General features: G+C 47.5%; 1 protein-coding gene across 5 annotated transcripts in view; it reads right to left on the reverse strand.

The window, feature by feature from the left end:
• Positions 1 to 12692, reverse strand: part of LOC1281447 (ankyrin-repeat and fibronectin type III domain-containing 1) — a 108138-nt gene that overhangs the window by 63808 nt on the left and 31638 nt on the right. For all 5 annotated transcript variants that reach the window (XM_061647909.1, XM_061647913.1, XM_061647910.1 and 2 more), the window contains exons 3-6: positions 8270 to 8451; positions 7939 to 8161; positions 7272 to 7643; positions 6975 to 7195 (exon numbers count right to left, since the gene is read on the reverse strand). In XM_061647909.1, the coding sequence (XP_061503893.1) occupies positions 6975 to 7195; positions 7272 to 7643; positions 7939 to 8161; positions 8270 to 8451 (998 nt within the window). The remainder of the gene's footprint in view (positions 1 to 6974; positions 7196 to 7271; positions 7644 to 7938; positions 8162 to 8269; positions 8452 to 12692) is intronic.

Raw genomic sequence — 12692 nt, forward strand, 5'->3', positions numbered from 1 at the left:
ACCAGAGTTTTGCCGGAACCAGTGCCGGAAGCAGTAAATTTTATAATTGCGTTATGGAATCCACAGCGTGAACCCGATGATCTTCAGCAACACGCTGGTGGCTGGTACCAAAAGACAGCTACCACCATCACCACCACCATCTTCTTCCACCTTCCGCATGCCATTAAAGGGAAGAAAGCGGGCTAGAGTGTAGCTAAATTGTTTCAATTGGCAATTGGCCAGCAAGCAGTCGCGCGAGTAAGAACCTCGACCGGCGTGTGTTGCGTGAGTGGGACGGACGAGCTGCTCCTGCACACTTGAATCCAATTATTCTTCGCAGCATCTTGGCACGGCCACGGGGAGAGCCGTTTGCCTGTCCGAAATGGTAGGAAGAAACACGATGTTAATTATGATCGCAAGTTATGGTATTGCGTTGCTGCTTGTGTGCGTGTATTTTGCATGTTGGAGTAGCCTTTTTGCCTTTTTCGATGTGTCGTTACAGCAGCGCAACACAAAAACATCAGAGCTGGATGGATGGATGGCTGTGGGTGGGCATTATTTTCGAAACAGCTTAGATAACAACAATAATTAGCGGGAAATAATGTTCGGTATCATTATTATTACGCAGAGTGGATATTTACGGAAAGCTTGCAATGGCGTTGCTACAAAAAAAGTGGATAACATTTTTGTTGAGAGGTTATGGATAACCTAATGGAGCGCCTAATCCAATCACATAATATCAATTTCTTTTCGTAATACCTGCTCATGTACCACGCATTATGATTGCGAACGGGCATCGGTCCAGACGAGATTTGAACCTATCATTAACCATCGTATCGCCATGTATCGAGCCTCTTAGCCACAGGCTCTATTTCGTAGTTCTACTTTGGATAGGTTAAAACTCAAATAAAAAGAACGACAATAAACCAACACAACCACGCACGTTCCTCCGGCAAATCGTATCAGTGAGCTTTAAATCAACACCCGAGGATATGTTTTCTCATGCATTTTGGATAAAAACGATTTAAATTCAACCCACTCTAATGTGAAGTTAATGAGTGGCTTCATTACTTGGAGCTATTTTCCTATAGTGTTATTCTATTCCACGTACATACGCTCTCTGTAGGTTTCATCATACGGCGGCAGCAGCAGCAGCAGCACCAGCATATCTGGATAATTCGTAAATTTTGCCTTCCTCACCTAACCAACATTAGCGTTTCCATTAGCTTACGCGGCGTGAGTGTTATGAGTTTTCGGGGTAGAGATAGAGGCACACCGAAAGGAAAGGGGAACCTCCTTCCTCTATCACGAAATATGACACCATCACTGGGACTGGGAGGTGTGAGCTAAAAGGGAACAGCAGATCAAATCCCATAATGCTCGACGCTTGCGACTTGCGCGTCGCGTCACCACCGGCCAGGCCAGACCGCGCCAGACCATGGCCCTGTGTTGGCGCGAAAGGGGGCGGAAGCTGTAGGTAATTTTATGCGCTTATCGCACGTCTACGACTACACGTTAGCCAAAGCATCGACTTCCGCATGATGGAGAGACGGAAACTGAGTCCGATACCGATACCGACACCGATGCTCGTGTGAGCGCTGTGAGGGCATTACTAAGGGGGGGCGAGGCGTACAGCACGTGCTGTGCGTTTGCATGCGCCTTTCGACCGACCATTCGTCGACGCTAATATGCTCGCAGCAGTGCTGCACAGACTCAAACACAATGCCAGCAGCTGGCGAAACTGACCATCGAATCATGATGATGGTGGATAGAGAAGCAAACGTCCGGGCACTGTGGAAACCGGTGGGTGGCGGTAAAACAAGCGGCAATTGCTGGAAAAATGATTTATGTAACACAAAACAATGAACCTTTTAAGTGTGAAATGAAATTATATTAATTCAATTATCTCACTATTTTCGTCAGTGTGCAGTGTCAGTTAAGTGCCCAAATACCACGCGCAAACCTTTGCTTTTGTAGTGTTCCAACGCACTTCCTGTACTGCGCAACCATGGGTGCGCTTATTCAAATGCGAATTACCTTACCGTTGATTATTCACAACCTTTTCTGCCTGGTGTCCCTTCTACCTTAACCCGGTCCCGGGTTCGGCGAAAATCATGACGAAACGACCGGGGCGCGTTGTTCTTGCGCGTCGCGCCGATAAATGCGTACTCCACGTGTACGCGCTGGCGCTACGGCAGCGTCCGATCGCGTGAGGGCTGCTGTCACAACGTGTGCGCCCCGCCAATGTCGTAATATACGCAGCAGCAGCAGCGTCGGACCATCTCCGTGCGGTATTACACACACTTCCTTTTCTTTCCCTTTTTTCTCTCTCTTGTTTCTCTTTATTTTTCCTTTGATGGTGCTAACAAGAAGGAAGTGACGATTTGCGTAACAAAAAAGAATACACCGTTCCTTGCGCTCTTCCGCTCTGGCCGTGATTTGGAAGGTGTTGCGGAAGGTTTTACGATCCGTGTGTGCGTTGAGAACACCGGAAGTTGAGAACAAACCCCAAAAAAAAAAGAGAAAAGAAAAAAACACACATACACACCTTAAAAAGGGTTGCACAAACGGGCATAAAAAGGTCATAGCACAAAGTGATCAAAAGCGGTACGTACGGCCACTTGGTGTACCGAAAGCTGAAGGCCAAGTTGGAAATAGGAAACCTTTTGCGTATATAAGGCTCGAAGCTCGAACTGAGCAACCGGAAGGGATGTGCGCCTTGTACCCCGCCCGGGTACCCCTTTGCCTGGCTGGTCTAGACGCGAAAGGGAGGAAATGATTAGCACAATTTTCTCGAACCCCTTCCTGTCCATTCTGACGGGACGCGTTTTTGGGTGGGTGATTTGGACGGAAGATGTACACGAAGATGGAACCTTGGGCTAGATATAGCTCCATTCCCCGGCAGAATGGTTTGTTAATGCATTCGTGGAAAACTGTCAACCATCTCTGCTTTCGCGCGCCAAGTCCTTCAATTAAACGATTAATTTTCATCCAAGAATGAAACCGATAACAAAGCCTGTTCCGCATCGTCCACTACTACTACCAAAGGGACATCAAATCGCATGTTATTGGAGCGGGGCAAAAGCTGGTGATAATAGTTATTATCGGTTGCAGCCCTCTGCCTCTGCATTAGCTCGCATATTGTGTTTGTTCAATACGCTCTGCCAATACACCACACACACACTTCCTGTCCGACCAGGCTCCTCTGGCTTTTGTTGCCAATTTGATGTAGCTGCATGCAGCGCGCGTTGACTGACAGGCTGGACACGGACATTTGTTATGATTGTCGTTGACTGCCTGGATTATTATCGGCCCGATCGGTCGTGAAATGGCCGTGAGAGAGTCACTCAACGGTGAATGATTATCCAATTTGCAAGTGACTAGACTAATTCGGGTAATCAATCGAAACGGGCTTAGTAATGCTAATTTGGAAAGCAGTGAGCAGAGCGGGAACAGTTGCATAGGTGCTAGGATAAATTTACCCTACAACACTTTTTTTTTAAAGTCTGACAAACAAAGAACGATAAAATATAAATAAAATCCCTCAACAGCATTAAATGAACCTAACTTAGCCAGCAATAATTAGCATACATTGTACAGCCAAATGAGTTTCTGTAAACCCATAACGGGAAGGGTATTGGAGTGAAAAAAAAATAATAAAAAAAGAAAATAAAATAATAATTACCTTCCAACAAAAGCAGTTTATTGCAGTTTCAGCGTGTTTTTTGTTCGGACCGGCAGCTGGTTTTAAATATGTTTTGCCAGTTTCTTTGTAAAAAAATCCGCTTCAATCAGCTTCCGTTCAGCTCGGCACTCGATGTGTGGCTTGTTCAACCAGGTTCCAGGTGCGGTTATTCGCCTTTATTTTCACGCACACACTTTGCTTTAGCGGCGGATCTAACGCCGTTCATTGAACCATATTTCACGATGCACGCAAAAATCGATCAACCCCCCCAATTCCAACGGTTCTCTCAATTTGATCACGTCACCTTGGCACGTCAAACACCTGTTCCGTTGGAACGAAAACGGGAAAAATTTGCATTCACCTAAGCACGAAAAACCGCAAGCGCATTTTCGAGTGCACAAACCCGTGCAATATTGCCCTCCTCGCGGGTTTTGCAGGTTAGTTATGCACGGGGAAGCACGATTAATGTGCGGAAACACCTTGCAACGATGCACCAGGGCCAAAAAGCCAGCCAAACGTGACGACACTTGCAAATAAATCGCTGCACCTTTCCTCTACACTTGCAGGCCGCGAGGGGGCTCGCTTTTAATGCAATTTGTAATAATTTGCACAATTGTTGTTTTCTTCACAGGAATTTAAACGGCGCATTGTGCTGGCAAAAAGATGGAGATCGGTCGTGATTTGGCCCACTTTTGCGATCCTCAAAGACACACGCGAACACACGCTCTTGCCCGATCGATCCTTGCGAGAAGATCCGACCGAAAGGGCATTTGGAGGGGAGCAAGATCACCCTTTCGGTACACACAAACACACACACACACTCACGTGTAAGCAACACGCGTACTGGGGCGCCCCAAGCACACACAAAGAGCCCACACAAGCGAGAAACCCCACCACACACGGGGACGCTGGATTCACGGGCAACTTTCACTTTGAAGATTTATACGGCGGTGAACACGAAAAAGGAGAAACACACATCAAAAACACACGCACACACTGGCTGTAAAGCTGTTCTCGATCGCAAAAAACAACCCCCGAAAGAATGGTTTCACAGGTTGTCACCCTCGCACAGGTTGCATGATTTCGTTGCTACCTCTGTGGTTGCTAGGGGCAGCATCGGAGTTGCTGAGTTGTTTTGCCCTTTTTCCTCTGGGGGATGGTTAGCAGAGCTTTGCAGAAGCTGGAAGCTTTTGCTCGTAACCGATCCGCGCGCAAAACGTTGCCCAAACAGCAGAATAGCACACAATTACACGTTCACGATCACACTGCTGGCGAGAAGCACACAAATACCGTCGCCGTCGTGATTACACAGAAGTTACAAGAGGTGAGACTGGCGACTGGCGCTTACCTCGCTGCGGTACGGTCGGGTTTGAGCATTGCGCGTCTGCAGCTACCTCTTCAGGCATGAAAACAAACGATCACCTTCCAAGCCAAAAAAAAAACCAGTTGAGCTTAAGGTGAGCGTACACGACGGCGCATGCGTTTCTATTGTGCTTTTATAATATTTTCTTTTTATTTTATAATTTGGGTGTCTTTTGGTTCATTGAATAAATCTCATGAGGGTGTTTTTTCACCCTCAACTCATAATAAATTGCTTAGTTTTTAAGGCATTCATTTTAGCCATGATCGTGTATAGACACCTGTACAATCGCTTTCGTGCTTTGCCGCTACTCAACCTGCTAATGTAAACGGTCAGATCTGTGAAAATTTGTACCAGCACCGCAAGCAAACTAAAGCTAAAGTACGAGCGAACGGTATAAACGAAAAGGCGAACTGTCAAATTCGTACAGGGTGTCTCAAGAGCTTACGATCGTTCAAATAACCGTTTGAAAGGTTTGAATTTGAAATTCAATTAATTATTTCTTAATTATGGTTGCTATTATTTAAGAATACATTGAAAACTCACGTCTCAACAAAGTCTAGATTTTTCTATGTCAATCAATGAGCTCATTCTATATGTTTGAGAATCAAAATATGGGAAGAAATACCTTTGCTAGCACTGAGACCAAATTCCAGACCACAGCAATTGATTATACATCTTCAACAGTAAACTGACACAAATTCTAACAACCACCGGTACACCCCCGTAACACACTAAAGAAACCTATCCATTCCATTTTACCATCGTCAGCTTCACCCCAACCCACCCCGCGGGCTTAGCTAATAGCTCCATCAAAGTAATTAAACCTCATCCCTGTCTTGCTGTAGCAGCACCTCGATTGTTACAGCACTTTCGTTTAGATCAAACAGGACTCCCACCGAGCCAAACAATCCATTTCACAGTACGAGAAGTCTCATGGCACTCGGGCGTAATGATGCGATTAATGAGTGCTGTTTCTAAACCATCACGAACATCCCTGGACGCTCAAGTTGGTTCTCCTACCTCGGCTTCGGTCGACCTTTTCAGCATGAAGCACGTACCCGACTGGGGGAATAGCTTCTTCAGCATTCCTCAATAGTGCAATATGCAAATCCAATCCTCCACTGTCATCCAGGGCAGGACGGTAGTGCTCTCCTGGAGTAGTGTACAATTTCATTTGCTGTTCAAATGTGTCCATCGTTAGTGCAAAACGCTTTGTACTCTCCGAACCATGGCTGATGGTGCTCCTGCTAATCGCAAATGGGGCCTAGCCATGTGATGACCAATTAAAATCGCTTTGCAAACACATCCATCGGATAAATTAGACACAACACTCTTAATGAGTGGCGGGGGTTGCAGGCGGGTGCATGCGGTAAGCGGGCACGATGCAAACCGACCACTTTATTGGTGGGGAAACCTATCACTGGTGGTCACCAAAAAGGGCGATAGGGTTCCATTTGTCGCTCACGGTCACGTACAAACCGCCAATCAATGTTGGGTGGTCGAATTTAAGCCTCGGTTACGATTGATTGCATTTCGTTCACGGCGGGACACATCGCCGCATCGCCGGACCACACAAAACGTGTCACCCCATGCGGCCGTGTTGTTGTGGACGCAACACCCCTAGAAACACAAAATCTAATAACGGATGAGCCGTTCAATCGGCACGTTTAAAATATTTCTTCCCCGGTCACGAACGGACCTGTGCAGGCAGGGCGGCATCACCCGCATCAGTCGCAAAGCGAAATTCGATGTTTTCAACAAGCTGATCCGGAGCTGGGTCCCGGGAAGCGGGCACGGTTTTTGTGGGGTTTTATGTACGTTCCCGTCAACCGCTCAGCAACTGGATCGATTGCATGCCTCGGCCTCGGAACGAGCGGACTATCGGCCCGCTGAATGAATATATTCCTTCCCCCATATACATTGGACTCTGGAACGCTGGGTACGTACCGGAAATGCCACGCTGCTGCTTCGACCGCCGGTTGGACGATGGGCTGAGCATGCTTTCCCGCCGGTTCGACCCGAGGAAGATGTTCAGGTTGGAGGGTATCTGGGTGGAGACGGAGTTCCGCGCACTGCCCGGTACGCTCGGTGGGAATTCGCTCCAGACGGCGTCCACCATCGAATCGATACTGGACGACCGCGGTATTGGCTTGTTGGTTTTGTCCCGCCTGTGCAAAACAGAATAGGCAAGGCAAGTAAACGACGTTAAGGCTGTCCGAACTCTCCCCGTTTGTGCTGGCTTACCGTTCCCACGACAGACGACGCGCGCTATCATCGTTGACCGTGTGCTGCAGGCAGTTAGTGCTGGTTTTCGTTGTCTGGTTGATGATCCGGGCGAGCCGATAGATGGCACTGTTCGTGCTATTGCTAATCATCTGGGCCGACCCACCGCTTCCGCTGCCCCCGCTGCCGGTAACGGAAACATCGCTGCCCCGCTTGCCGCCCTGCCCCGGACCGCAGCCACCGGCGGCCAGCGTACTGGCCAGGCTGTTGCCAAACAGGGGCGTGGTGCTACCGCCACTGTTGGCGGCATTGTTAAAATTGACAAAGTTGAACGACGATATGCCGAACGATTTTGACGTCGGTATGGCTGGGTACATCCCGGGGGAGGTGATACTGTAACGGAACAGAATTTAAATGGCAACAATGAGCGAGGGGAAGATAATGAATGCAACACAAAAAAGGTACTCTGCTTATCCACTCATTACGCCTGGCACTATGCAATCCACTCGACATAAGCAGCAAAGCTCAAGTGAGGTGAAGCATATGTGCATTATGAACACATCTTGTTAGGAGCGCAAGAGTTTGGGTGATTGTATCTACATCTATTTTGTAGCTCATTTCCGGTTGTCTTCGGTTGTCCTGCTTTTGACGGGGGTCACCTTTATCGGCAACATCGGGGAAGGCGTACCTGATAACAACCGAACCATCTCCGCTCGAGCGCTTCTCGTCGAACTCGTAGATGTGCGGTTCGGCCGGTCCGACTACGGAGCTTCCAGCCGCGAAGATACTGCTACCGCCGGACGACTTGCGCCGATAGTCGAACGTATTGTCGTCGGCCGTCAACAGGATCTTCGGGCTACTGCTTATCGGGGTTGTGCTGGTCGCAAGCTTCGACTCGTACAGGAAATTGTCTAGAAAGGGGAGAGAAAAAAAGCGAAAAACAAACAAACTATCAAACACTGTCGCGATGGGCAAGATTGCTAGTGTTCCGACCCAGGTGCACCCAGGGATGTACTTACTGGACGATGCCTTGAAGCAGATCGGGTTGTCCGGTGGCTGCACCTTGCTGAATGCACCTGCACCGGGGAAGTTGAACAGGGGTAAGGTGAGGGAACGGGATAGCCGCGCCTTCTTTTCGGCCGTCCGACCGCCGGAAATTGGACGTGCTCCTCCGAGGGGTTCACCGACATTTTGAAGGGTCCTGCAAGTGAAGTTGGATGACAGGCACTAGTTAGTTGGTTCTTACAATGCACACGCTGACATGCTTGTATAGGTGTGTGTTTGGGATGCTTTAAGCGAGATATACAACTAGAGCTAATCGTCTTTATTAATTATCGCTATTAACTTTAACGCTCTCCATTAATCGAAGCAGCCATAGCAGCATTGCCCAACAACCGGACACAAACGTTGCCAATCCTTCCGTTGCTAGGCTTTCGTTCTTTTACGAGCACATCAAAGCATGCTTTAATTATCGATCACGTACATGTCAGGGACTGCATTGCCTTGCGGTGACAGCGGCCCGTTCAACGTACAAATCGTGACCAGTGCGGGCATGTCGATTGCCCGGCACCTTCAACATCATCATTCTGCCATCCATCGTCCAGCTCTCCTTATGTTCGGGCGGGACATCGGGCCATAAGCTGCAAGCGTACGCCCGACACGGATCATTGTTTTAGCCTCCAATTAGCCATAACTTCAACGGGATACCTCACACACTTCCTCGGTATGGTCCTACCACAAGCTGGAGCAATCTTACCCTGCCGGCACAGCCTCTGTCAGTGATTAGCTAAAGTGCTAATTAATTTCATCCAGCAAACTGCCACCGTCTAAGACTACTAGTCAGCGTGTAGTCGACCGCATCGGCCCACCCCGTTTTTGGGGCCGCAGGCTCGATGGCATCCACTGGAGCACTGGTAACGAAACATGGGCCAATTAATCGTTACAGATTAGAGACCACGAGCGATAAATTGAAACTTTATCGATTACAACTTTCTACTCCACACTCGAAGGAAGGGGCCCACCGTAGCGGGTGGTTGAAGCGTCGCCGAAACAAACCATCAACAGCATGGCGCGAACATGGCGTGTTGGGCGTGATGTATTTTTTCATGTTATCATCTCCTAGTAGCGCTATTCAAAGGTACTGTACGTGTGGTGGTGGTGGTACGCCAAGCAAGAAAACTCCGCAAAAATGGATATTACATCATAATAATCATTATCCTCCTCACTGATAGTGCGGGTGGAATGATGATGATGATGATGGACGATAAATAGATTTTCCCGACCATTGAACCCAGAATTGGTCACGCACCTATGCACCATTTTCGACGCGACATCCTGGAAAATGATGGAAATCGGAAAGCGTGTGTGCCCGGCCCCGTTCGGTTCACCGACGAACCTATTTGGATTATTTCGATTTCTACCCTGCCCACTTAAGGTTTACCGGTTTGATTGAAGTTCCTTTTTTTGGGGAGGAATTCCTGCTACCGAAACCGAATTCAATTACGAGCATCGAATAGTGATTGGAACCGTATTGAAGTAGCACACACGTAAATCAACGCTTTAAGCTGTCATCTTCAGGGTAGGCACGACCAAAAGTATGCAATCCACATGACATAATCCTCCCGTTCACGCTTTGATGTGTCGATTTATGCTTTGGGATGTTTGTAAATTCCCAAAAAAAGAAAGGAAAAAATCTGATATTAGATCTAGCTTTAGTTTCAATGATTCAGACGAAATTTTCCGGGAATTTCTGAACTGAAGGGAATAAATGACCCAGAGATAATTCAGCACTTGTGCTTTTGCTTCACCTTCTCCATATTTTACCCATTTCTAGGAAGCTTGTAAATCTGTTTGTGATCCGTGTAGTGGAATGCAAATTTTTTACCAACACGCCCAACAGTACTCCCACCGTGTGGTACCGTGTGTGTTAGATGTATTCGTATCGTTCGTATATTTCCAGGAACTCTCCATCTCCATCTCGGCGAGCTTCAAATAACTCGTCCCTTTCTGCTCCACGAGCTGACTTTACTATCATCCTTCCCGGCTTATCCTGCAAACACACACACACACACACTCTCTCTCTTCCTCTCGTCAGCACACACCTCAGGCAATGGTGGCCACTATACGAGTTTTTGTGTGCATAGGTTCCAGGGCGGTTTATCCGTGGGCGGTCCGGCCCGTTTGGTTGGTTGGAGCTATCTTAATTCCCTGTTCCCTATCAACCCAACTGTCATCGCTTCCTCGTGCTATGCGTGCTTACACTAAATTGTGGTTCATTGGAAAAGCTTACTGGTGGCAAGTGGGACGCCCGGGACAAGGACCGGCGAACCGGAAGCGGAACCTTCATTAGTCGGTTAATTGAGGTATAAACAAGAGAAATATTCCTCCCACACCTGTCTGCGTGCCTACCCTGTACCTGAAGGCAAGAGTGCAGAAGGTGACTGTGTGTGAAAATAAAGTTTTCCCCATCCCCAACCGCCTCTACCGCACGTGTCATCCCGGTGCTGCCGTGGTGGCATGGTGTAGATGAGAAGGATAGTTACGTCCGCCCAGCCATACATGCTGCATGGTCGGTCAATGGCTTTGGGGAATCGAAACGACCATGCGTGTGACCTACAGGCGATAAAGGTCAAAGCTGGGGTAATTTACAAAAGCGCCAGCTCGCCCGCTCCTGCTCTTCTACCCGCAGTCCCGCTCAGCCCGCTCAGCGTTGGTTAAATTGTTTTCGAGATATTTTGGATCTTTCTGTCGGGAGAGGGGAGGGAGGTGTCCAGTCCGGACGAGACGGATGAGAAATTTCTCAATCCCTCGTTTAAATATTTGATCTAAGGGAACGACTTTCTCTGTCAAGGGCAGCATGTCCCGCTTGGACGAAGAGTGACGACACGCGCTAAGGAATCTAACGGAGAGACTAAAACGAAAAGCGAACTAAGCATAACAATTTATTGCCTTTTTGCCAATGTCTATTAAGTAAGATCGTACTATACATGATCGTTTAGTGAACAAATCTTCATCAGCAGCAATTTTTATCCAAAAAAAGCAAGTAAAGGTCATTCGAAAAAGCAGATCCTAAAAAAAGCTATCCCAAACAAGCTTACATCATATTGTGTATCAAGCTGGCAACGATTCCACTTTTGATTGACCGACGACCAAATGGTAATAAATCTTTCTGACCAATACCACACATCGCATGCACATCGTTTGCAGGGCCACACACAAAAAAAGTGGAACGAAACGCCTCAAAAAGAAGAAATGAAGCGAACGGATGGGTAATTTATTCGTTATGACGAAAATCCCCACAAAACCCCCTGTCTGCCTGCCTGCCTGCCTGCCTGTGAGCGCATGTTACCAATCCCGAACGGGTTGGGTTCCTATTTGGATAGGATGAAAAATAGCCCACAAGCTAAAAAGTAGATGGCAATTCACTACAACCCCCTTATTTCTTGGAAATCCAAACTGGGAAGCTCTAAAATAAAACCCGACAGCAAAACGGGTTCGTTTCATTTCTGCTTTGTTTGCAGCGTTCTATCGATCGTGGAGCAATTTTCCTATAAATATGTGTGTCCATGTGTGTGTGTTTGTGTGCGTGTAATCCCTCAACCGATCCTGTACCAGAATGTGGCGTACGGTGAAGCGGAGGTAGCTAAATCGAACGTCACACCCTTGTGCGGCTAACCCTGGACGTTCCGCTCTGAATCGGTTGGGACTTGGGCGGAAGACTTGGAAGTTTCAAACTTTAGAAACCGAGCGCATCCAAGAAGCGCACCATGAATAAAGATGCACCTAACCCATCCCAGCCCATCCCAGCCAGCACGCAACCGTTGCCGAAGCACCCCGAAAGTGATCGAGGAAGTGGGTTTGCTTTCAATTTCAATTAAATTTTACCCAACTTTGTAAAACGGTAACGAGGGAAAGATTTCCCCCGCACGTAGCGGCGTTCGTGGTTGCTTGCCGACTGACTGTTGGCTTTTTAGCCGAGATCGAGAAGGAGAATCTTGCTTTTTTTCTGTTCGTTGTTGTTAAGCGGGCAGGATGCGAGCAAAGAGCATTCCAAGTTTCCATTAAAGGCGAATGTGCATTACTTTCGTGGCTTTGTGAAATGAGGTTTGCATTATTAAGGGTTTTTTTTTTTTCGTTTCTACGCTTACAACCGGTGGGGTATAGGATGGTCTTTTCTTTTTGGTCGTTTGCTGCTCCAAGCGCTAATGCTAGTTATCTTTTGCTCGTTTACATTTGGGGCTCGGTAAGCTGTTGAATACTTCATGAATAAGTTGAAACTTTAGAGCGTGCTGGCATTAGAACATGGGCGAACATGAGCAGGAAAAGCTTCTGTGGATGTTAAATATAATTAATTCTAACAAATATGGTTAATAATCGAGTAATGGTGTGGGTTTTGCATACTTTTCGGGGGTTTTGAAGATAATTCGCCTAAATGTATGCAAT

Source organism: Anopheles gambiae, chromosome 2, assembly GCF_943734735.2.
Source record: "Anopheles gambiae chromosome 2, idAnoGambNW_F1_1, whole genome shotgun sequence".
Taxonomy (NCBI): domain Eukaryota; kingdom Metazoa; phylum Arthropoda; class Insecta; order Diptera; family Culicidae; genus Anopheles; species Anopheles gambiae.